Below are 27,289 nucleotides of genomic sequence, written 5' to 3'. Positions count from 1 at the left end.
TCCCCCTTTTCGTTGTGCACCAGACATGCATCTAATTTTGGGTGAAGTCTGCCATGGTCTCGCTCTCCCTCGTCTGGCCCGTTCTGCCTCCACACACCACCAACAGACTTTCCCGTGTGCTCGCGGTTCGACGTTTTTTCCATTGCTCTTCTCAAAAATAATACCATTTTTTGTCGTGCCTTCTCACTCAAACCCGCGTAAATACCCCTGATTGAGTCTTCTCGCTCGAAAGTGCATTTTATACCCGATATTTTCTACACGATTCCTTGTTTTGCTAAAATGAAAATTCGGCTTCAGTTGGGCGGAGCACTCGAGTGGGCAGAACTTTATCTTTCCTTGTCAACTGTATCCATGTATTAATACGCTTCGCCACACGACGCGTACAAAAGCAGCACATCTGCAGGACTCAGTCGCGACGTCTCTTGTCACGATTGAGCGACAGACCCGCATCGTCTTGGGCTCCTCGCGAGTCCGTCCTCCACTTGTTTATCGCGATGTCTGGACCCCGCGCGCCCCTGGGCCCGCGAGGGCGCGACGATTCACCTCTTTGTTGGGCTCGCAGACAAAAAACGAGCCCAACAAAAAGAGCGACGAGCAAAAAATGCCAACATGCACCGATGCAGCGCGCTTGGCGGAAATAAATTTGCCAACAAGGTGCATCGCCATCCGCTTCCGTCGCGCCTTCCCGCAAACCACGATCCAGGGTGCGTTCTTATAGGTCAATTTAAGGGTGGAACCGCGAATTTTCATTAGCCTAAACACAATTTTACATATGAAAATCTAATGAAGAAATGGTGACAAGAAATTGAACCTCGTCAAAAATGCTTCTTTTAAAGAAATAAATAAGAGTATGGATGTTTTGAGATTTTCTAGAAAACAGTTTTAGCATTTGGTACAATAATAATTTTCCCGCATCTGAAGTTCTTGCACTGCTAAGGGGTCAGAAACTCATGCCAGTTTGTGTCTTACTTGAAACTTATTGCTGTGGACGCGCTGCAATTTATGTTTGTTTTGTACATCAAAATTGCTTTTCCTGGAACATCAACTCTCCCGACATGACCAATAAAAGGACTTGCACTTCGTTTTGAGGTGAGGAATTTCATAAGTATTCCCTTTGCTTTCTTTGCGCGCTTCTTTTTCGCGAAATGCGTGAAAGTGCGACCATAGTGACAAAGAAGCGTCCGCTGAGGCAGAAAACGAGAAATATGGCAGAGGAGCTAATTAAATGGACCCCATATTTGGCTGGGCGAAATATAAATTCTGACATTTTCATCGTCTCGCCCCCGAAAGTGCAATAAAATTGTTTGTGAAGCTGTTTTTGGGGAGGAAAGAGGGACGCAAAAGAGCCGATACCAATAAAATATTCATTTGGCGAATTAGCCGCGCGACAGGACAAAAAGACGGAAAAGTCCGCGGCAAGACCTTCGTGATGGTCAACAATTAATAAGCCCCCCCTCCGCCCAAAAAAAAGGAGCGAAGATATTAATTTCTTTTGCAATCCTGTCCTCAACATCGAAACCGCGAGTGTGTGATGTTTTTCTCATGAAAAGTTCCGCCGAAAAAAGGCGCGCGCAAGTCTTAAATTGCAAGATGAGATTGAAAATATGGACTTTGATGGCGGCCGCCCTGCAAGTGCACATGCAGCGATGGCCTTGCTGTGCCCTTTTTGCCCTTCCTTTGCCGTCTCCTCATCGTCAATTAATGCCCTCCACTCTTGCAAACGTGGCTGTGGCCAATTTCGAGACACTTTCTGATGCTTCGCGGAGTTCAACGGACTTTGTTGGCTGCTTCTGAACCAACAAGTGTCACAGCGAATACCATTTTTATTGGTGCCTCACAATTACGTGAAAGAAACGCCACGAAAGTGCAGTCACGGCAGAGTTGCCGCCACCACAGATTGCAGATCCACTTGGCTTTTGTCTGGGGGAATTGGGCTGTGACGTCACTTGATGTACTGTTAAAATCCACAAGATTTGAAAAGCTTTAGTCAGTGCAGAAAAGCGTGATTTTAGTCAAAATAACGTTAGTTAGAAACTCTATTCTGTGAAATTTTAATAGAATAGATTTGAGTAGAATGGAGACTAAAGCAAGTTCATATGTAAATCCAAATTTTTGATATCCAATAGACTCTTTGTATTTGTGAGAATGGAAAAATTAAAAATTTCCTATAAAATAATTTGAAACAAAAACAAGATGCCAAACTTTTTGTTACACTCATTAATTACATTCTATTTTATAGCATGGCAAAAATACAGCGTTTTATTGTTCCCCATTTGTTTATAAATATATTCTAACATAACATGTGAAGCGCAAATTCACTTAACTAAAACATTGCCACCTTTACAAATTGAACCAGAACTTTTAGTGACATCCGCAGATAAGATATATGTATTAATGGGCGGGTATTTGCAGTGGGTGGAGCCTTTATGAGGATCCCCACTAAAATTGGCCAATTTTATTGAATTTTATACCTCTCGAGACACTTCAATTGAACTTCGAAGATTTAACAAGGCAAAGAAAGGTCTTTAAAATATGCCGCCCTTCCTTCGGGCTATCAATTGACCGTCTGTGGCATTTGGGAGTGAAATTGATGCCTGGAATGGAGTGGGTGGCCGAAGAATTCCACAAATGAGATTCGGATGACGGAGACGAAGTCTCGTGTCAGATTGCATGGCTCGCCAGTGATTCATCGGACTGAAGACAGTCCGTCTGGCTCAGCTCAAATGCCGCCCGAGAGTGAATTCCAGGGCAGCTGGCGAGATGGATCGGATTTCACGCGTGAATCTGGTCAGATAAGCGCGCGAGACTGTCCTGAGTCAGGGAAATACTTTGGGTAAACATCTGCCTACGACACAGACACGCGAGATGGACTAATTAGTGGGCAAAATAAAGCCCAATTGAGGCAAATATTCAAGCATTCAATTCAAAATCCATTTCAGTGTCTGGCAATTCCCAGAGAACCCATCGCTTTATATTAAAAAAAAAAACAGCGTTCTTCTCAGACGAATTGATTAATGGAACAGAGTCAATTAAGGAAACGGAAGGATTCTTGATGTAAAAACAGGCCCTTTAAATTAATTATTCACATTATATCTGCCCATCTTAATCTGGTTTTATTTTCGGCTGGGAATGGAAAAGCTCACCAAAAAAAACTCATTTATGTAAATCACTCGTTCCATTTTCCCACCTTTTCCCACGCTAATGTGATTTGCTAATGGCAGAAAAACAGCGAATTTGCTGGTTTTTTCGCCATCATCAACGGAAAGTACTCGATTTCAACACTTCTCATTTACACTAATTTTGCCATCTTAATTAATTTTTGAAGTCTTCGCTTGAAACGGTCTCCACGAGACACTCTTAATTAGATAATAACTTGATATACTTTAATTGCAAAATTCGCATAATCCGCTTTTAATGAATAAATAATTCATCCAAAAATGCTAGAGGTCAGAGCTTTTTCCCTATGCGGGCCGAGCTTTCTGCGCCAGTTTGAGCCTTTAATCTTCCAGTTCACGAACGTCACGTTCTTGACTTATCGCGTGCCTTTTTTCCCTTCATCGCGGCCACTTTTTGTGCGTCTGGAGAAGCGGAAAGGCAAAAAAGGCCACGAGGAATTTAATGAGTGTCTCAATAGATAAATTTGCCTTCGATACATTGAGAAAAGAGTGTGTGTGCAATTGTCTGGCATCTCATTGCACGTCTCAATTTATTGCCGTGATGAAATACGTTTGCTCAGTGGCTGAAAGTTTATCAGAGCCGCATTTTCTCAACTCTTTCGTGTGCGTTGTTGTGTCTACGCCGAGGATAAACAGCGAAAAGCGTGTCGCCGTGACGTCAGGCCGACTCCTTCGCAATGCAGGTCGCGGTCGATGACGCGAGGCTCTTGCACTTGGGCTCTTGCCCTCTTGCGACCGTTGCACCGCCCAGACGCTCTTTATTGCGTGTCACTGTCTCTCGGGGGATGCAATCAACCCCTGAGCGTCATCTCGGATGCTGAGCGTCTAATTGGGCGTCTTGCGACCTCCGTCGTAAATCATGACGACTCCCAGGCGTCTGGGCCCCGTCAGGGCGTGAAAGCTCATCGGGAGAGCTTCTGTGGCAATGGTTCTCTTGCACTATTCATGGAGACTGCGAAATGGCAACTTTGCCGATGGCATTGCAAATGCAAAGGGTGAATTGATAACCTCAATTCTCACATATAAACTCCATCCCTAGCATGTAACTTCAAGAAAGGAAAATATTTGACTTCTTAAGTACATAAATTTCAATAAATAAACTGTAATTACTATGCAATTAGTGTATATTGACTATGTATGTTGATTTTGTGTTTAATTGTCATCTTCGAGTGACTGAGTTACTTTTGAATGATTCCCGGTGCCGCTTAAGGACTCGAGCAAGAAAAAATCTTTTAGTTTAAAGAGTCCTTCAGTCAGTATAATTGAAATTCATATGCGACTGCATTACAAAAGAATATCAGAAAATCCTTTTATTAAGGGTCTTAGGACATTCCAATATCATCTCATTATATATTATCATCGACCTCATCGACAAATCCATTGAAATTCCCGCAGAAATCTATGATTGTGTTTTTATAGAGCGCTTGTTGCCCCCCGTAACGCATGTTTATGCTTCTGAGAGCTGATGAAATTCACACAAATTATTACTGTTACATAAAGATTACGTTTCATTTGCTAACTCAGGCCTTTCTGATTAAAAACCTTGCTGAAAAAAACCTTCTGAATATGGCATTATCCCTTTGAAATTCGGAGAAATTGCATCGCATTGCGTCTTGGCATTTATATGAATACTGAGAAATTTGGCGGGAAGTCGTATTGAATTGCGAATTGAGTAGAATTGGAGTTGAAATTTCTCTGAACTCCTCCAATCGCGATACGCATGCATTCTGAGAAATGCGGCCAGCAGGAAAATTCAAATACTGTCTCGAGAGACCTTCTTTAGAGGCTGGGACAGACATTCGTTGAGACTGCATTTCTGCGTGCATTCACTCCTGAAATCTCAGCTGGAGCAGCAAAACTAATGACTCCGATTATAATTCAATTAATTGTGCCGACGTCTCCCAGTGATAACAACTCGCGAGTCACTCCATTCAACTCTCCTCTTATCTCGAGACGCTCTGCGCGCTTTTTCCGCCGCTCATCTTCGCGTTTCATTGAGAAAGTCTGCGGCGAGGGGCGACCAATTGGCCGGAAAATTAGCGCGCACTTTCTCATCTCTGATGCACATTGATATCTGCAGCTGGAGAGCACGAATTTCTCGCCATTGCGTGCCGCGCTTCCCTCATAAATCTATGGCTGATGGGCTTCTTTTTTTCAGCCAAGTGTGATTGAAAGCGAAATATTGTTTGTTTTTGCAGCAGAAAAATTACTTGAATTGCTGATGAGAAACCATGAATCATTTCCAAGACAATTGTGTGAGTCTGTCTCGTTTGTTGATAGCAAGAAATGCGAGCCAACAATGCAGGCATTATTGATGAGTATTGGACTTGTGAAAGAGGGTTGAAGTGAAAAAAAAAATTACCAACCATTCAGAGTGACTTTCTTTGGATCCAGCACAAAAATTATCTCCTAAATCACCTTGATTAATCATCTTTCTCCATCGCACTTCCCCAAAATTTACTGCCAAATAATTGCCGGCGATTTAGCACTCGAATCGGGAATTCCCCTTCTCTGTTTCCACCCCAAAAGTCAGCACTGCCCTCGAGATAATGTCAGTCAATTAGGCATCTCTTGGCTCACCCTCTGCGGCATTTTAGCGTCAACCCCAAACCGAGGAGACAAAAGAGTCTCGGTGCCGGTCTAGTCGACTTCCGGTTTCCTGAGTGTGACGACTGAGGGCTTCGAATCAAGTGCCACTGTCTCATTATTCAGCAACTCAAATGGCGTCAATTTGCAACCAAAATCGCACGGCAAAGGCAGCCAAAGACATGCACTTTTTGCCAGGTGAGAAATTACACGCGCAGATTTCCTCACATTGATCCACGAACTCACCTGCAAAAGCAGACAATGATATTCTGTCAATTATGGACGAAATTTTAGGGAAATGCTTTTTGTTCTCATTATATTTTCGCGTGTTCACAGAGGAGGTGTCTCATTAAGAACAGATTGAGATGAATCAGTGATGATTGATGCAGCGTCAACGAGAGCTCAACGGCGCGTATTAGTGAAAAAGTGCATAAAAAGTCATTTTCATTTTAAATTAATGGCGAAGTCTCCACGTGCAAATACAGTTCACTGACTCTATTTGAGTTTCAACCCTTCCACGGCTAGTAGCAACTTCTATACAAGATCAAAGACTTCACAGCACTTTTTGTATCACTGACTTTTTTTTCATCTAAAAGTCTCCCAAAGTTTCTGGCTGAGATTAATCCCATAGAGTGAAAAGTGAGGGAGAAACGATCTCATTAGCCATTTTCCCTCGATTGACTTCGCTGAGTTCACCCTCACTGAAAGCTCTCAGTGAAAGCTCCCCGAAGCTGTGAACGTCCTCACAGGGCGAGTGACTCTGCGGGGTGAAAATGTAGCAATTGCCATTTTATGCACGGGCAAATGAGAAAGTGTTGAAGCGAGTGAAGGGTGTTCGATGAAATCTGGTATCTCGTTTATTGGCCAATGCACTTTTGCTGTTTGTCTCCAGTCTAGACGGAAATCCAGTGCAGTGAATTCTGGTTCTGGCGCACAGAATCGCAAGTGCAAGAGAGAGAGAGCGCACTCGTGATCCCCTCGGCGATGGGGATCTTGACCCCATCGCAAGGATGATCCGCACGGCGAAAGGATGCCTCGCAGTGGACAAGAAGTGGCGTGTCTCTGAGGCCATGAGACTTGCAATGCATGATGCAGCACAACTCTCTCGTCTCTGCAATTATCCCCAGAGTCTGCATGTTGGGCTTCGCGATATTAGTGGCAGAGATGCCAGACAATTAAGCGAAATTACACGGGGCGCGGGACGGCCGAGAGGCCGCAAGATAAAATTCCTCGAGAGACCATATACAATAAATCTGATGGTGGATCCGCCAAAGACAAAGACCGCGATGGAGCTCTCAAGTGCAGTGCAGTGCATCATGACCAGAGTGGCGAGGCGGATCATGCACCTTTGCTCCAGATCATGCTCGTAATTTGCAATGCACACACAATGTATCGAACAGCTCAGAAGGCATTAAATGATTTTGGCTTCGTCATCTCATCAAATACTTTAAAATGCCACGAAAAAAATACCACAAAGAAACTCTCAACCCTTCCATAATGTTCAACCAGACAAGTTCTTCACGTCAATTGCGAAAAAAGCTTCTATTTCTTAGTTAAATTATATACAGTAGAAATATCATCACGATAAGGTGAAAAATGTATTTTAGTAGCTTAAAAACTTGAACTTTATCACTTGAAAGTGGTTAGGGATACGTAATCTTGATGAATATGTTTTTCGGCGCTTTCCACACACTTCTGAGACGTAGCAAGAGGAGGAGGATTATCAGAGTCACTCGTCTTATCTCTTATCTGCCCGGTGAACAACTCTGGCCATTCGCTGACTTCCATCCCCACTGTGCACTCTCTCTCGCTCTCAATCAGCTGCCGGGTGCGCATTCCGCGATCGCCCGCCAGGAATGCCTCCCCGCCGCCCCTCGACCGGGAGAGCACAAGAAACCACCAACAATTAAGCCTTCCTGGGTTTGGTCTTCTCTTTCACCTTCGGCAGAACCAGTTGCGCTCAATTATTCCCTCTGATTTATTCTCCTGCAGCCTCCGAACAGGATGCGCAGCCGATAAAGAAGACCTCAGCACGCCTGATGAATGGACAGGCCGCAGAGAAAATCCAGGTGAAAATCCCCTCACATGAAACGATCGCCGCGCAGATTCCTGATCGGCATGAGTTGAATGGCTAATTTTCAGACCACTTCCTGAAGATCCAGGGGATTTCGTTTTATCTGGATAGACATAAATCTGGCCATAAAATCATGCGATGAATTCGATTCACAGGGTGACTCTTTGCGCCGAGGATTGTTACATAAGTTGTTTAGACTCGCCGTGGCTTAGATGTGAGAAATTCCGCACAAATAAGCAATCTAGGCGCACATATATTGGGGAAATTAAAAATAGAGCCTTTGAGCTATTTCAGTGCGTCCCTTGCCCACCCCCTCGGCGTCGGCACAATGCCTTGGCATTTCTCATCTCGTCGCGATCATCGTCATCTCTTTGCGGGGAAAAAATTGAATCGAGTCGGACTTTTATGAGATGTTTACATTTTGCCACCTCGAGTGAAATATTAGCGTGTTTGGCGCGGGAAAAGCCTGTCTCCACACGCTTTTTAATCGCCACACTGCCAAATCGATTTCCTCCAAATGGACCTAAATTTAGCGTCATTCCTTACACACGGCGAACCATCTGGCCACTGCTGAATTCCACCCAGCAATGCCAGGAATTTCTGCCTGCCTGCCCAGGAAAAACACGAGGGAAGAGCCATGCCAATCCCTGCCAAAGCCACGTCAATTCCACTCCAAGTGGAATCTCACAGAGCTATTTACAAATTTACAAACGTAGAGTGGGATTTGTGTAGTAATTTCAATATGTCTTTCATACTCATTCTAAATGTGTCCTTGCTGAATATCAAGAAATCAAAATGTGCCTCTTCAAGCAGCTCAAGCGGCGGCTTAGAACTATGAACAACGGCTCCATATTTGCATGCGCGGCGGCGAGAGACGCGACATTTATCTATTTGTCGAGACGCATTGCAATGTTTGTGTTTGCGCGCCATAATATGCGCCAAAGTACATATTAAACTTCCTCTTAAGACAATTAATTATTTGTCAGTCGCTTTGATTATTTGCCGATTGATGCCAATTCCATGGCGATCCCTGCACGCCCAGTGACCTTTCCGCCGCCGACGCGACTGGAAAGGAAAAGGTCAGAGGTGAATGCAAGAGAGAGAGACAATAATTCTGAGATGACTATCGGAAATCTTCGTGGTGGAGAATGCAAATTCTGCACTTTTCCCTCTGTGTTTCCCTTTGGCAGACAAAGAGGTGCGCGCACGATGATAATTTGAATATTAAAGAACATACAAACTTTGCTGATTGAGCAGTCTGGCAAATTGGCGGGGAATTTAAAAACTGATCTGGCTTATCAGCAATCAGCCACAACGCTTGTGCGGCCATTATGACGGGAAAATGAGGGTGAACTGATTGCCGGCTGATGGGAAAATCCCCGCGGGAAAATGCTTTTCAAATGCACCCTTTGCTGAAATGGTCAATTAATTTCCATCGAAATCAATCAATTACTCAACATGCTTCACCACATGCAAAAGGTTCAGGCATTGTGGACAAAAGGGGGTATTTTCAATGTTCTTAGGTTCTGTGCGCTGCTGTGAAAGGAAGTTTTTGCACCTTAAATTGCTTGAACTCATGGATTCCGAGCACAGTGGGAGTCGCGAGGACTGTGACGACTCCTTTGGCGTCTCGCAGACCCGCAATTCTTGTCCGCGAGAGCAAACATAACTGCACTAATCCCACCTTGTGTCTCTCCCTCGGCGAACATGTTTATTTGCCCAGACTTTGTGTGCTCATACCATGTGCGATAATGTCTATGCAATTATGCATGAATTGCATTGATTGCATTCGGGCGAGCACAGTTGAGCACACACGAATTGAGTTGGAAAATCGTTCATTGACATATGTTGCCGGAGACTCTGTCTCTCCCTCTGCAAATGCCACTGTCTCAATTGACTCTACTTTGCATATTTCACTCGTTATAGCTGCAAAACAGCGCGCATTGTCTTTCGCGATCGAAATTCATCCCTTTGCCGTGGCGGAAAAGCTCACAGATTGGAAATATATATATATTTGACTGTCATTCCAATGACACAAGCTGCGATCGGTCACCATCCCAAAAATGCGGTCAGCTCTTTGGTCGCGACACAAAATTTAGGTCAATGAAACGATATTTTTTCCTCCTTTCCACCCACAAATCTCTCACCTCTTAATTAATTCACTTCTTGCACTCTCACATCATCTGGCGATTCGCCGCGACGCTCAAATTGCGACACGAGGCATTTCAATTGAATAAATTGTCTGAGGGTGAAACTTTCGCTTTCGTCGTCTTTTTCCTCAGCAAAGGCGCGGTATTTTTACGATGGGCATATTTTTTTTTGTTCAGAATTCACACATCATATTGCACTCAAAAACCCTGTCAGACGACCTTAAAAAGAAACTTTCGGAGATCACAGGATATGGTTCTCCAGTGCCACTTACGTGAATAAGTGAGAAAAGTGCCACAATTTTGAGCTCATGAAGTCGTTCTGTCGTGAAATGGCAACGTGATAAAAATTGCACTGGGAACGATTAGCAGAATCTGCAAAAATTAGGCGAAAGAAGGCTTTTTCAATCTCTTCTTTTATCTAAACCAGTCAAAACTTTAATGCACTCCTAAGAAGAAATTGAAATATGCTACTGAGCAAAGAGTGCATCTCTTGCACGTCCCCTGAACCACCCCCTCGCGAGTGGGCGGCGAGGCCAGCGAGTGTGTCGCCGTCTTGACGGCCCGCGACACGAGACATCGAGTGACTCTTGACAGAGGAATTTCGGGTGGGCCAGCGGAGGCCGTGTGAAAGTCCCCCCGCGTGACCCGGCAATTAATCACGCACTCCAGAATCACTCCACGACTCTCTTCTAGGCCTCTGCGGGCAACGCGGGGCGCGCAGGCCTATAAATACAGACGTACTGGCAACAAATGAATTTTTGCATCGCGACGGCGGCCAAAAATAGGCGCGACACGCTGAGGAACTCTCACATGGCTCTTCGAGAGCGACAATTGATCCCAAAATAGCTGATTCTGCTGAGATTTTAGTGCGTGGCTTAATTGAGGGGCGCGAAAACAAGCCTTTTGAGCACCCCTTTTGCCAATCCGTAAGCGGATTAAGTCAATTTCAGAGGCGATTGTCCGGCGAGAGGCTCTTCTTGGGAGCCCTCGAAGTTCCCCAGAAAGCCGACATGAGAGTGATAGCTCAAGGGGCCCAATCAAGCCTTCATTGCAATATAATCCATGCACAGACTGCGAATAGAGTGGTCAAGCCAAGCCTTGATGGAAAGTAAACCACGTGTCTTGCATAAAAGCCCCCAAAAGTAATGCTTGAGTGGCTTCGGTGACAATTATTGCCCCGAAATTAACTAATATTTGCGATCAATAAAAAGTCCGTGGGAATCATTGAGCACGCAATAAAAGTAAATCACACTTAAGAATTGAATTGCCGCATGAAATTAATTCGACATTTAGAGGTGGTCACAATCGGTAAAAAGGAGAAAAGTGAGTGGTTGAGAATTTATGTCAAACATCGCTGAGAAGTGATCATTTCGACGACGGATCAGTGCAGAAGAGCAAATAATACCTGCAATAAAGAGGAGGATTTCTGCTCCATCTGCAATTCGTGGGCTGCGCGATCTTTTGCCATGTCAAACATCGTAATCTCCCATGTAAATCGGATTAATTTGCTGGACTTTGGCGCAAGGAAGGAAATTTTTGGTCTCTCCGCGCGGGAAATCATCTCTGCGATGCACTTTTGTGCGACTCGCCTGCACACAATGCCTCAAAGTGGATGAGCACATGTCTAGACAGTCAAATAGAATTAAGAAAAATTAGCAGAAAAAAGTCCGTGTGGCGTTAACAGAAGTGAGTTGGAACCAGCCACACACGTACAATTGACAGGCAGACAAACACGGGTATTATTTGTTGAATTTGCATGTTGGAGGCTCAATGTGAAAGAGTCACCAAAAATCGCGCTTGTACGTTTTTTTTCGACCAACCCAAATAGACTATCGGTGGCTGTGCGACCGGTAGAGACAAATTGAGGAGTCAACATCACACGTCTGGCGCACACTGAAAAGTGCAGAGAATCCGCTAAAATGTAGAGTGACGGTTATTTTTGGGGTTATGACAGACTTTTTTATTGGAAATAAACGTCTGAGTGTCAGAGATTGTGAAAAGAGCGATCTGAAGATGTGATTTTCCAAAAGATAAAAAACCATAACCTCACAGAAATAGACGTTTTTGAGGTTATGGAAACTATATAATACCACACAAAATACGCTTGAATTGACCTAAAAACACCTTTTTTGCAGCAGTTTCTTACTTATGTAAATGTTATTCATTCCTCTTATGCAATTTCCCGGCTCAAGCAGGTGCTTTATGCGCTTTTGTTGCAATTAAGAAGCCACAAAAGAGGCGAAACAATTACGGGAATACACGTATTTGTGATTAATTCCGCTGAATTCACACCTGAAAGGTGACTCAGGTGCAATTAGCACAATGTTAGGCACTCCCACGAGATTCTGGGCACGAGAATCACGTCAATTGTGTGTTTCGGCGCGTCTGAGAAATTGGGCAGAAAAACAGTCTTGTTCAAATAGAGACTCAAGTTTTGTTTGCCCGAGTGATTTCTCTCAGTGTCACAAGCTTTAAAGCTCCATTCAACTGAATGGGAGAAAAACAACTCTTGTGAGGATTTTCCAAGACGGAGCCAAAACGTGGAGATCCCATAAAGGAGTATATCTCAGAGTATAATCAGTGAGGAGAGAAAATTTACCATAAAGCATGTGTTGGAGATGCTGTGGAAAAACATGACGACACTTTTAGTGGTGTTTTATTCCTCAACCTTGAGACAGTTATTAGTCACATTTATTGAATTGTCAACAGTCAGTCATGACAGACAGAAAATGCTGAAACTTTGCGCATTTTTTGCGCCCCCTTCGCGCGCCCGACTATTCATCGCTGAGTTGAGGGGAATAAAGAGAAAATAGAGAAGAAGGAGAAAAGAATCACACACGAAAAATTGCAGACGCCAGACGTCTCGATAATTTATACATTGATAATGTATTAAATGCTGAAAACTTGCCCTCTCTTCAATTCCGGATGGAAACAGATACGCGACCGCGCGGCTGTCGAGTGACTAATTGGCAGCCACTGCAGAATGCTCTTGACGGCGTCTTTTCCCGGAAAAAAAGAATAATAACTGCATGTCACCCACTGGATCGGGTTAACCCATCAGCGCCCACGCGCGGCGCCCAAAATGAGCCTCGGCCAGACGGCAAATGGGCCCCAATTTACGATCAATACTCATCAGTTTATCTCGCAAATGCACATGAAGCCACATTTGGCAAATCAATTTGCAATATTTATGCCCTCTCCATTGCAATGCATTCGTGATGGTGAGTCGTAAAGACAAGAAATGACAGTCCGCGAAGATTCTGCGGAATATAATACAGAAAATATGCTAATTTATGCGCACTCTTGACGCGCTCTACCATGTGAAGGGGTTAAAATTTGCTGCTGTAACACTTTTGCCAGGACGTCCTTGCTAATGCATTATCTATCCAAACATTCTAAATTGTGTCTCGCATTCATTATTCATACACACTCACAATTAGAGTCAACTTTTGTGTGATATTCCTATTTAGATAACACAGTCAAACAACGTTTGACCGCAAAATCGCAACAGCCGAATTCCATGAATGAAATCATTATTATGAAGGTGACTGTTGAGACAATGCCTGAAAAACAGCTGATGAAATTCTGCAGTTTTAGGAGGTGTTCTTTGGGAAGAGTAAGGATCAACATAATAGACGATGCAATTTTTGAATTCTTATTGAATTTCGATAAACTTGGAAGCAATTTGCTTAGTAATCAGAAGCTTTTCAATTCTTAAAGTTGAATTTATCACTGGCGAAACAGTTCAGACAATGTTTATAAAATGTAATTATGTTTTGATCGGCTTCCTATAATATCAACAAATATGCTCTCTTAACGACCACAAAGGCACGAGCCTTATCTCAACTTCTTCGATATGTCATTTGGTGAAATAGGTCAAAAGTGCTGGAATGCACAAATGTTTGGCAAAACAAGTCCAGTGCGCACGTTTCAACATTTATAACCAATTGAGCTTTTTTTGTAAACAATTCTTTGCGCGATCTCGCGAGACTGCAAATCGCACTTTCCGCGCTTGTTTTCGCACGGAAAACACTCTTGTGCCAGACTAAACAGCACATGGAGAGCACACATTTGGAGGCGTTTGGCGGGAAATTCGTGCCATTTTCCTGGCCTCTTGACGGCGTTTTTTTTTTCTCGCGCTGCTCTCATGGCGGCCTGAAGGCCACCTTGGCGAGACACAACACAAAAGAATGACGCGATGTCTGGCCAGTTTGGCAGTTGCGGGCGTGAATTTTTCACAAAATAGCGGGTACAATTGAAAAAGGAAATATTTACACTAAATTTGCATAACAGCCATAAGTTTTCAGTCTTCGCTGGGGAGAATTTGCACAGTCACAGGCCAGCTTTTGGGTAGATTTTTCCCCGCAAAAAACCCAAAACAGTCGCGCTAAATTTAGCCCGAAAGATGATATTCAATTTTCACGCTATTTTTGGTCCTCAACTCGCGCGTCTTCCGCCGTCGCGGTCTTCTTATTGGAAAAGTGTAGACTTAACACTTCGCTGTAAGCCAGATAAGGCGAGGGTGGCATGCATTGAATCCGTGCCGCGACGTGGCGTGTGCTTTCTGTACTATGACAAAACTGGAGGAAAGCGCGTGGAAAAATGCACATTTCAAATTAATCGCACAGAGTCTCGTCGATTAACCTTGACACGTGGATATCATGAATCAGTCGCTTTTACCGATTCACCCATTTTCCATCTCATTCGCCGTCAAATAGCATGCTAATCACTTTTAAAGCCACACAAAGTGCGGCGATTTGCAAATTTTTTCTCAGTGATTGTCATCGTTTTCGCAAATATTGACACACTTTTTATGTGCTCGACAGGAAATTCAAATATAGTCAAAGAGTTTCAACAAAAACAAGTCTAAATTTCCTCTTGACACTCGCAAATTCGTGCAATACTACACTAGGAATGTGGAATTTCTGTTTCAGGTTAACCCTTCGAGACCGAACACATTCAAGACATATTTTTAGAAAAAGACTTTTCTATTTTTTAAGAAGCTTTGAAAAAAAAAGAACTTTAAACGTGCTTGATATGTTGATGACTGAATCATATGTTATATTTTTTAACAATCATTATTTGAAGGCACTATTTTTTTCGTAATGTATTGTGCTACTCAAACTTTTTATTTAACCGGAAGCTTTTTATTCAACGTATGATAAATATCTTATAAGTTTGATTTATTTTCAGTTCTCTGGAAATTCCCATAAAAATCACCAAATGTGTACAAATTTCCCGTCATAAATCTGCAGTAATTCCAGGAAAATTCATCACCTTTGAATGCTTTCGCACGTGATCAGAATGTATTTTATGGACGCTATATAATCCATTTGGCTCAAAAGGATTGAGCCTCGGAAATTTAAAGGCTTGGGATACTAAGATCTGAGCCTAAAAGTGTAAGACAAAGGCCTCTTAGCCTACAATCCTTCTCGAAGGCGCTGGGAAAAAGTGTCACGAGAGCAAATAGTGAGACTCTCGCTAGACACAAAAGCCCGATAAGAAGTGTACTTATCTCGACAAATTCCTAGACGCGTCTTGAGCCGCGTGACTCGGCAGACACTTTAGACACGATCAATGAGGGGGAAACTCTTTTCAATGTCAAACACTCAATTACGGAGCAGACACACGAATTACGCAATGACGTCTCGAGAGCTTTCAGTGGCTTTTTATCGGCCAACTTACGGGTAAGTTTCAGTGGACTTGCCGTGCTCTTTTTCTCATGCTGTGCGGTTGAGAAAAGAAGGGAGCAGCAAAAAAAAACTGTTCATTGAGTGGGTGAGAGAGTCTTTTGTGACGAAACAACCGAAATTCGCTGATAAGGCTTGTTTTCGTGGGAGACTTGATAAGGAATTTGTGGTGAAATTGAGTGGCAAATATTTGATGGAAAATATAAAATCAGTTTTCGGGAATGTGTGCAGCACACTTTGGGCACATCTCCAATGGCAATTGCACGCCAAGCAATTATGCAATGCTGGCAATGAAAATACAGCAGCACACCGCTAGTAATACGCTCAATTTCCGTCAATTGCTGACTGAAGCGACGAGGGTGAACAATTGGAGGGTCGGCGTGGTTGATTTTTCGCATTTCGTGTGTGCCTCATTAAATATGCACCTTCGCGTCACTCCTGGCCACGTTTGAATGACGATGACCAAATGCAAGACTGGCCCTCCGCCTCGGCGTGACTCAAGATCGCGACATTGCAACAATAAAAATAAATTTTTCGGCCCATTTGCCATCTCGAGTGCGAGAGATGTCCGTGATTTGCATATCTTGTGAGCTGCATTTGCATTCAGGCGGGAATTTTATTTATACCCCTCACCACTATAAATATACTTTATATTATTACCTTTATTGTTTGCAATCAGCCCCTCTTTTCCCTCCAATCAAACTGCAAAAATTTTACGATGTCATTCCCAAGACGGACCCGCGCTATCTCTCCTGCGGAGGCAAAGTCGAAAGGGTGTATAATTGATGGAATGGAGACACAAAGTCCATTTGCGGGAAGTCAGATGACAAAGTCAGACGGTCAAAAAGGAGCAAGACAGCAACTCTTTGTTCATGACAGTGCCGAGAATTTTTGGCAGGTCAATATAAACAATAATTTAACACCACTTCGCAAAAATGATTTCAGCTATAAAATGACGATGCAGTCGCGAACAATAGCGCGTCACTGTTTAATTATATGCTTTAAAAGGAGACCAAATTGATGATAGACATACTACATTATTCCGCGAAGACGCCAATAACAAAATTAAATAATTTTAATTTTGCAAATATTCTGATAATCTTTTCTCGCTTCACTATGATTTGAATTAACAATATCTATGTGCTCTTTGATTAGAATTAGTTCCTCATCAGCTTTTCATAAACAAAAAGTAATATTTTGAAATATTAGGCAATTTAACAATTTGGCCGAAGGGATTGATGTTGGTCAACTCTTCAGACTGCTCCAAGACACCGTAATTGTGTAATCAGGTAAACACATACGAGCGAGATTTTCTGCCCTGCAAAATTCGCAGACAATGCCACTCTCTGGGGCAGAAAGTGTTGCTAGACTTACCAGTGTTAGCGGCGCGCTGCTCGCGGAGCGTGGCTTCTTGGGTCGCAAGATGGCGCGTGGCGTTGGCCGGCGCCTCGGCAATACTGCTACAGTTCGTGGCACAGTTTGTCCGGTCGCCTGGGGCGTGTGGCTCCTGCGGGGGTGGCCATGGCGGGGCGGGGGCGTGCGTCCGGCCGGCCGGCTGGTGGCTCTCGTGTGGCACCGCGAGGGGGCTCGCCGACAGCGTGGGGATCGTCAGGAGCATACATAGGAGCGCTAGGGCTGCGCGGGCCCCCGCGGCGCCTCTGGCTGCATGCGTGGGGGCCACTGCGCCTACCTACAGTGCACGTAGCGTGCTCACCGGCTCGGAGGGCCGCGCCCCGACCGCCAGAACAGCGCCATGCCCCACACGCAATGCCCGGCCCACGGCACGGGCTCCAGGCGAAACACTCTCACAAGCACACTCACTCACTCACGCACGAGTCACTGGGCACGCGTGATCAGCGCCTCGTCCTGCAATGAGATAGAAAGAAACAGTCACGCATCAGTTTCAATATCAAGCCTCAGAGCGATCGCGATGCTTTGGTGCGTTCAAGACGAGGGCATTCGAGCCGGGACTAAAGTGAGACGCAACTGAGAGACTAGATCACCGTCGCGACGACTCATTCTGCATCGTGTCACCAAAACAATACACGAGACAACGACGACGTGTCTCCGATTGTCACGAGCACCTCCCCAGAGGGTATTCATTCAAGAGTCCTGATCCTTCGAGCTGCTTTTAATTTGAAACACACGCTGAAATAATGCATTTCCGCATAGCAATTTATCTCGTAAGACTGAAAGCAACTGATATCAATCAATCTCTCAATCGCTCTTTGATCAATTCTGAGTCACACTCCTCGAAGTGATCTTCCGCGTTGAGTGTGTCTCTGATTTCGGAAGGGATGCCCAGCTCGTGAGTCACGTAACAATGCATGCACGAGATAATCGCTTTGTTTACGCTGCCGCTGATGGTGCAAATTGCCACATTCTGACTGATGGCAATGGAGCAAATGTATCGTGTTGGGTGCATCTGTCGCGGAATTTGTCGCGGTGGAGCCGGAGGGGCATCGATATCATCTCGCTTGGATTTGCCTCATGCGTGAGCGGCCCTTCTCTCGGCTGTTGTGCGTCGCGGTGGCAAAATAGAAGGCCCTCATGACTATATAGGATTCTATATATATTCCGCGTGTGCCGCTGTTTGTTTGTCACACATCATCATCATCATCGCCGAGTCGCGCTCCACGGCGATCGCCCGTCTCACTCGCCCTCTCAGCTATAGTTAGACCGCCGACATTCGCCACTCTTTTCCAACTTAAAATATTCATACAAAAATGTAGCAACATGACCCGAGTCCAAGACATACTCGTGAACAAACAAAAGTTGCGTGAGAGACACTGCGAGAATATTTCTGCACGATGATCTCGAGTTGCCAAGGGGTGCGTCATAGTGAGGGAATATTGCTTATGAGTGCGAACAAGTTACAATGACAGAAAAGAAGTTTCCTGTGAAGCAGATAACACAAAATACGATCAACTGAAGCTATTTTGTCGGTTGACGAACTTGGGCATGAGAATTAATGGGAATTTTCAATTGATAATTCACACACACAAAGTGTCTCTATGAGGCCTCAATAACATGCGAGGGGCAAACATAGGATTTTTAGATCGCCGATCAGCAGAGATCACGATCATGTCATACTCCGAGTCGCGCGATCGTGCTCTTTATCATCGCACACGCGATCGCGAGACATCTAAATAGTAAGCAAAATTGGTGTTGTTTTGTGAATGAATGTCGAGCGGAGATGATCATTGAGAGTCAGAATTGAGTCGTCGCTTTTTTGCACACATACAACCTTTCGTCCTACGCCTCTGGACGGACGGATTGATCGATCAGGACAACAAATTGTGACATTATCATCACTGCAATCGGTGGAGACAGAGAGAGTATCTTCGGCTCAGGAGTCGCGATCGTACACAAATAAATCACGCCTTGCGTATGTGCGATATGCGCTCAGAAGTAACTCCCAGATATAAAATCGAAGCGCAAAAATAGACCCACGAGATGCTAACCTATAAACGCGCGATTGTTTTCCTCGCAAGATGAACAGAGAGCATTTTCCGAGGGGAGCAGAAGGGAAAAATTTCCACCATCACGCACATTCTCAGTGGCTGGAGGATTCCCAGTGAAACCCGCGCGAGATGATCTCCATGGCAGTTGACACAGGAAAGCGTGCGCATGAGACATTCTCGTGGAGCATCTCACCACACATTTGCCTGTCAGCTAAGAATATAATAAATACAAACACACGAGTGAGAAGGCACGTCAAAGAGAGTGAGAGGCTATTTTTGCCGAGGAAAAACCTTTATATAAATATGTGTTGCCATCCATCTTTGAGCCAATCCCGCGAAACCAAATAAATTATCAACTCTTGTGCCGTTGGGTGCATCCATTATGTCGTGGCAAAAGAGATGCCCGTGGATTAAAACATGAGGAGCAAATTGTTGGGGACATGGTGGTTCTCTTTGCCTCGCCAACAGACATTGTTGTGTGTGCATTTCAATAATTCTACCATCTAATTAGATATGCTCCCTTCCCTTGAACATGTGACTCTGGAAGTGAAATATTGCACAGAAATTGATGTTTGTGTTCAAAAGTGTCTATTTTCATGACATAGAACGACACACAATGCACCTATCTCGTGATCTTCGAGTCATTTTACTGCCTCTCCACGTATTAGAGATGATCAATTTGGAGAAAGCTTCCGATGTATTGAGATATCATTACTGCACTCACTAAAGTGCACAGCATTCTTGCAGTTATATATTAAATGGTACTGTTGAACTTTATTACCATTTCAGACTAAAATATAGCTTTTGTGGTTAAAGTCTAGCAGCGTGATTTATGCTTCATAAATCATCTCAAAGAAAGCCAGATTTGGGAACAACGATTGAAGGACGTGGCTTTCTTGAAATTCCTATGTTAACTGAGTGTCCAGTGTCACGAAGAAGATAAAGTGGTGATCTTTGTGATATGCAGCGCGGTTTTCTCCTAAATGTGTGTTGAATAGAGACGCCAGATAGGATACACCCCATGATGAATGGGGATTGGTCGTCTGAGGCCCGAAAATCAAGGGTCAGTGCTTGACCTCTTCACACCCGTCAAAATAGCGATCCACCGTGACAGAATCAGGTGTTACTCCGCAGAGAGGCTGACGTGCCGCCGTCCCGAGCGCGCCGCGACGAATGGGAGCGGCCGAGAACGCGCACAAGGAAGAGAGCATGATGAAAATATTCATTCCGCCGTTCTTTGGTGTCGAATTGTACAAAAACAGAGAGCTACAATTTTACATAAATACTACCATAGGGAGTGCAATGACCTCAAGGTCGCTCGCCGAGCATTCCTAATAATTGTGATGGTGTCGCGGGTACGGGAGGGCGAATATGGGTTGGCAGATCGATATATCGGTTACTTACATTTCCTCCTGGGCACGTGCTCGGGTCCGGATACTTCCGCGTTTCGCACACACACACACGCACACTCACTGTAAGGCTGGTCAGATTCTGCACAGCACTCTTTCACTAATTTTAACCGGACTGGGCGACACTTTGAGGTTATGGCAGCCCCGCTATTCACCCTCGCCGGCGGCTGAGGGGGTACGGGAGAGGAACAGTCCGGCGGCACGACTAGACGGAGCGCGGAGGCTTCAATTACACCGCGAGTGCGAAGAGCGCGACACCGCAGCACTGGCTGTCAAGTCACTGCTGTCACAGAGCCCTCGTGGGGTCCACCAAGGGGGCTTCGCAGTCTCCCAAACCGTCCAATTTCCCAGCTCACTCGGGACACACACACGCGTTACGCAAGCCGAGTCGGAAAATTGGCCATAGCCCGAGTGTTAGTGAGCGAGAGGTGGGCTCGCGTCAGCGCATTTGGGGCCGCATGGCCGGATGGTGGGCGTGCGAAAGAGATCACCAGCTGCCCGCGAGGCCCGCCATCTTTGAGACGCACCGCAGCCGCGTGTGTCTTTTTTACGTGCACGCGAGCGCCTGCGGTTTGAGTATCGGATGGGCGGCCGCGAGATTCGGCCGGGGTCTTCGTCAGGGCAGTTCCGCGAATTTCCACTGGAATTTCAGGAAGTCTTTTTGCATTCTCAAAGTGAATTTTATTTATACATCATCCAATATTTGCATCAGGACATTCAGAGCAGCCTCAAGATGCGCTTTAATAAAATGAGCTGATTTCTTTCAAGTGTTTGTTTTCAGTACGCTTACATTTAAAAAAAATCAACAATACGTAAATGTACTCGTGAAAGATTCTTGTCAATTTGGATGAGTCACATTCTTCGCAAACACGTCTTTGTAGAATTAAAATTTCATCCTATCTAATATTAAAGGGATTTCTAGATATTATGAATAAAATTAAATGTGGAATAATTGAGCTAAAGCTCAGATATTTAAATCCGTATAACTTTGGCTCTAGGGTTAAAATCATTAATGAAAAATACGTGCATTCGAAAAGCATGGACATCCAGTAATGATCTTTTGCAGAGAAATTCTAAGTGAAATCTTTCACGTGTGCCAAAGTCTGAGCAAGAAGGAGGAAGTGATGGCAATCTGAGGCAAACATGGGCGCAATTTGTATTTGCTGACTCTGGGATTTGATGCTCGCGCAGAGATAATGGGCCACGCTGAGTCCCTTTGGTCGTGCCTGGCGATCATCTCATGCGGGGTTTTTCGCGGACAGGGCGATCGACCTGACCCAGAGGCATCATTAGCGGTGCGGCGGTGCATCGGGAATGGGCATCGATCCACTGATTGACAGTGTGACGGAAGGGCATTGCAATAGCGAACTCCCCGGAGTGAATAATTCATGCACTTCTCTTGCACTCCTCTTTCTGTGCATCAGCCTTCTTCCCGGAGAGCGAACAAGTGTGCGCTCGGGGTCGCTGCACGGTGCTGACCCGACCTGGCTGGCCATTGCTCCAGGACCGCGGCCGCGACGTCGAGGGCAACGTCTTCTGTGTGCTCCAGGACGCCGCGTTTCAGCGCCCGGAGAGCTCAACACTGCACTTTTAATTAACGTCCACTCTCTCGCGACTCCGGATGGAGTTGCAAATGCAAGAGCGCACACCAATGGAGCACTGCAATTGCAGTGATATCGATTTTAGGTCTCGTTTTAGGTGGCAATGGGAAAATGCAAATTTTAAAATCACTTCTTTTATTTGGTGCTTTGCACTCAAATCCACCTATTAGGGAGCCCCGCCCACTCGAGGTATTATACATGAAAAATACCTTTGAAACATGATATTTTGCAATCCCTCGCGAGATTATCTGATTGCGAAGTGCGTTAAGAGTGAATGTTCATGTACACTTGAAGACTTCTGGCCATATCCTCAGCAAATACCCAATTATTAGCCGATGATGCCAGCAAATGCCCCCCAATTATCCGGACAATAAAATCCACTTATACGAGTTCCTCGATTCTTATCTCGCCATCTCCCCTTATTAGTCCTGCAGCGGGATGCTTTCCCGCAACAGGTGCTTCAGAGAGCTGAGATTTAGAGCCTCTCTCCGGACCCTTTTGCCTCTGCGCTCTGGAAGGCCTTATCGTGACTCAGGCCATCTCGAGAGACAAAAGACGTAAAATACAAGCAAGCCACTTTTGCCATAACAATAAAGACGCGAATTTATGACGTTTGGGCGAAAAATTTACACTGTACATATTTTAAATGAAGTTAATATCAAATTCCATTAGCGTATTTTTTATATGGGCACATTCATATGAGTTGAATGCATTTAAGCCGACAAATTAAAATACATTCCGTATGCACCTCATCGTCTCCATTTTTATTTATGCCACTTTTATTACTTTCCATCGAGCATCTCTTTAGCCACTCTTTCACTCCTCATCTGCACGGATTTCGCGATCGAGCCAAGAAGATTATAAATTTTCTTGGTGAACCGAAGAAACCGTGGTCGAAATGTTGTAGATTTAAATTATAACTGAGCAAAATCTTTCTTTTAATTACACTTTGTCATTTAAGAAAGAATCGTAAAAAAATATCTTTCAATAAAACTTCCACTTAACTTTATCATCGCCGTTAACGCTAAAAAAAATGACGAGAGAAATTTCCTCTGGAAATCCTTCACGTCTCAGTAATTATTTTGTCATGAGGGAAGAACTTTTCAGGCGCATGAATGATTGTTAAAAGCTCCATAAAATAATCGTTGAGAAGAGGATTCCCATTCCACAGGAAAAAAGGCATAGAAAATGACGAGGATTTTTGGTGTTCAGACGAAAAAAACTGTCCAGACAATCAAGTGAGAGCATTTTCGTCAGTGAGAATATTATTCGGTTGATGGGATGAGGGGGAAAATTCGCGTAATTTCAGCCTCTTGGCGCGACAGAAAAGTGCCAATCCAGCACAATTACTGACCCAATTTGGTTGGGAAAACATCATAAATCAAATCTTCGTCTTGAGGCTTCATATTCTAGGTTTCTGCGGGAAAAAACCTCAGTTTGAAACACAACAAAAGTGTCTGGCTTTCCACCCTCTCTTTGCGATCCTCCTCGTTTTTCGGAATCATTATCCATTCACTCTGTCCCTCCACCCTTTTTGGCTCTCCGTCAACATCACAGTAATGAGTCCTCATCATCATTCCCGTCATCATCTGAGATTTTTGTGGCTCGTGGGGTTGATTTCGAGCTGTGTGCAGACTTTGGTCACAATTGCCGCTGCAATAACAATTCCAGCGCGATGTCTCTTTTTGCCCGCCGCCCCACCTGTCTAGACAGCTGAATTCTGCGCCCTCAACCCTTCGAGGGGCGGCGATGACGCTGAGGTGGATCCGAGGATTACCGTCTGCCGATTGTTTTCTTGCGCTTATGCACTTCATTCAATTACAGCTGCGACTCCGGCCAGAAGGAGACTCGCTTTGAGAATGGACGGCAATAAACACGGAGTTGAACGACACGCAGATCAATTAAAGGTGAACAAAGGGGCCATTCATGCACTCATAATTGACTTTCAATCGAAAGCAGTGCAGCTATTTTCACACAGAGTCAATGGACGCAGCCTGTGAAATATGACAGTGACTGTCTCTGGCCACAAGCTTTTTGACACCCACGAAACACTCAGGAGGTCAAATAGGATGAAGACGCGTATTGTGCAACTTGCTCAAAGAAGTCTGACAAATTTAATGAAAATTCTCATACACAAGGAGGCCATAGAAATATCTTAAAATTCAGGAACTCGACTTTGTTGCACACACATTAATTAATTTTTTTAAAATTTAATTTAGGTTTCATTATTTTTAATAATAACTCCTTGTAAGTATTGTCCAAACATGGGATTTGCAAAACAATATCTCAACTCTGTTCCTGAATTTCATGTGCTTAAGTTATCTTTAACTCCCCATAAAAGCGTTTTCATTGCTTGTCTCTCGGCGTCTCGCGACAAAAGTGCGAAGAGGAAAAGTCATGAGAATAATTTCTGCAGTCAACACTACTTTTCTCGTGAATCTCTGAAATTACTGCGTTTTCACATGACTGACGCACTCTGCGAACTCTTCAGCGGAAAGCACAGGAGGAGACCGAAAATCCGGCAAAAGAAGAACCCACAAACGCTTGTTACTACTTCATTGTAAATTAAAATACACCACTTCGCAACGCTTCAGTGAGCATTTGTGTGCCCTTCAGAGGGCCTCAATGTTGCAAATTTTCATTTCGCAACATTGTTGCAGCGCAAGATGTTGTGCAGTCTTTCACCACCACCTCTCAGTGCACATGGGAATAATTCAATTTGCCCCACAGAGTCACTTTCCTTAGAGTTCGAACGTCAGGCAATTTACTAACCGCGCGCGAAGTCTTTGCAATAAATTGGCGGGGAATCAAACGGACCGAAGAAAATCCAATCATGCACATTACTTTGCCGAGATAATCCTCTGTCAATAAGTAAATTTATCCATTTGAGTCTCTAGTTTTGCTGGTTGATTAACCCTCTCCAGGCCCCCTGCGAAAAAACTCCTCGCGAATTCCACGGCAATTGTGTTCTTCCCTGCGTGGAATTTCTCCGGCCGATTATCATTCCAGGCGATCTCTGAAATCTTCATTGGTGATCGCTTTGACACCGGAGTGTCACTGTCAGGGCCTCGGCCCACTTGTTGCCGCCCGCGAGGGGTTGAAGATGGCAAATTAATATCGTCTGGAAGGCGCACAGCAAGACCACAAAGACGCAACCTTGAAAGTCTGCAGTCTTTTGGGCATTCCTCCCCATCCTTCTTGGTTCTTCTGCTGCCAGCCAACGTGCCTTGCGACGAGACGATGAATTGAGATGAAATTTATTGTTTCAATTCTCTTGTTTTTCGCCACGTCTTCGCAAGGGCGCGACTCAATTGACGATGAAAAGCCAGAAGGGAAATTAATTGAGCTTTCCTCTTCATTTGCTAGACTTTTTCGGCTCTAAACTTCTCTCTTGAAACACCTCGACTTTGTGTAGCCAAAATGACTGTGATAACTCAATAAATAAATTGAATTTATAGTAAGAAATAATGTCGCTTTTAAATCCCAACCTTGATCCCAACCATAAAACCATGCCTTGGCATCTACAAAGAGCCTTCCGCAGCTACATTGTTTCGTAATGGCGCAAAAGATGGTCAAGAAGAGACGATAAGAAATCCCGAAGCACTGAGCAATCTTGGGAAATTCCTTTTCGGGATGTGCGCGGAAGATCATTTAAATTCTGACGATGTTGCTGAATCGGCAGATAATCCCGAAACTTTCCATATGGGTGGATCATTAATTTCACTATCACTGTCCATCGGCTGAGGATAAGAATGCATCCAAGGCGGCGCTCAGGTGATAAAAAAGGCCTGAGCTAACATCAAAACCACCCATTTTCAACTCCCGCGAACATGCAGAATTATAAATGACTGGCGATTTTTGCTCAATTCATGCCAAAATGAGAGGAAATGGAATATCGGGCGATTATATTAATGACACAACATCGTCTGCAGATATTCTTGAGTCACTTTTGTTGCTGCCAAGAAGCGTCTCTTTGACATGAAAAATTGTCCCTATCGCAGTTTGTAAGACGAGACACAGACAGCACACAACTTTTTCATTCTCTTTCGCCACAAAAATACAAAACATAGCCGCGGACTTGCTCGCCACTTTTGACTCACTCTCGCGTCAATTTTTATTCGCCCAGAGGATTCCTTTGCCGGCAAGGGTGTCTAAATCATATCTCTTGGCCCGGCTTAATCGTTCTCACATGGTTTCGAGTGTGTCGTTAAATAAATTCCGCCCCGAAAAACCTCATTTCTGCCCGAATATTCAGCAAATTGTCCCATTTCGCTGTCGCGAGTGCAATGTTTTATGAATTCCCAAGGAATCTTTTTGGGCAATAATGTAGACCCAAAACGCGTTGTAAAATGTAAATTAAACAGGGTGTGTAAGAAACACAAAAACATCATTGATATTACAAAAGATTGCCATCCAAATTGCTATGACTTTTATGGGTTTCAGAATACGCACAGGGGGAATTCTAAAGAGCGTTGAAAATGTTTATTTCAGTTTGAGAAGGATAATATCATGTGCATCTACTTTCAATTTCCTCCTACTCAGAAATACTGCCCATTTTAAGTCTCCGCCCACAAAAGAGAAATTGTCAAGTGTATGTTAAATATGTGGACATATTCAAAGAAATGTATAATAATATGGAAGTTTGAAATGTGGTAAATTTGGAAATGAGCATAAAAAATGTTGACTTTCTTTGCGAAATTGGGTAGCTAACTGAAGTGGCCAATTGTATTAAATTCCCCTCCGTCGCTCGGTGACTGAGGCGTCCGGCGGTCGAATTGCTGGCGAGTGTCTGGGCTTCTGGGAGTCTGCGGGGCGCAGGGACGCCGAGGGAATGCGAGAGCGAGCGAGACGGTCGCCCTGACGACCGAAGCGCAGCGCACAACTCCGGTGCATTCGATGAGGCATCCGTCTAGCCGGAGTCTAGACGGCCGCCTCTTCGCCCCCGACCCGCCGCGCGGCCCACACGAGTCGCTGCACTTGCACAAATCCGCCGATCAATCCGTCTTCTTCATCCGACCTTCCCAGCAATTCAGCCAACTCCGCAGACGCCTCGTCCCCTTGCTTCCGGCCCGCTCTATGAGGAAATTGTCCCTTCAAATCCTTTCCAACCCTCTCGAGTGGTATTTGAATTGATTACCA

General features: G+C 44.5%; 1 protein-coding gene across 1 annotated transcript in view; it reads right to left on the bottom strand.

Moving 5' to 3' along the window:
* The window catches only part of LOC132259172 (uncharacterized), a 32,679-nt gene extending 15,385 nt beyond the window's left edge, over positions 1-17,294 (bottom strand). The window contains exon 1 of the mRNA XM_059756724.1: positions 17,051-17,294. Coding sequence (XP_059612707.1) covers positions 17,051-17,294 — 244 coding nt within the window. The remainder of the gene's footprint in view (positions 1-17,050) is intronic.
* Positions 17,295-27,289: the final 9,995 nt, after the last annotated feature.

The sequence above is a fragment of the Phlebotomus argentipes genome, unplaced genomic scaffold (assembly GCF_947086385.1).
Source record: "Phlebotomus argentipes unplaced genomic scaffold, Phlebotomus argentipes genome assembly scaffold_18, whole genome shotgun sequence".
NCBI classification, from domain to species: domain Eukaryota; kingdom Metazoa; phylum Arthropoda; class Insecta; order Diptera; family Psychodidae; genus Phlebotomus; species Phlebotomus argentipes.
Note: the sequence above shows the minus strand (reverse complement) of the source record. Positions and strands in the feature narration are given on the sequence as shown.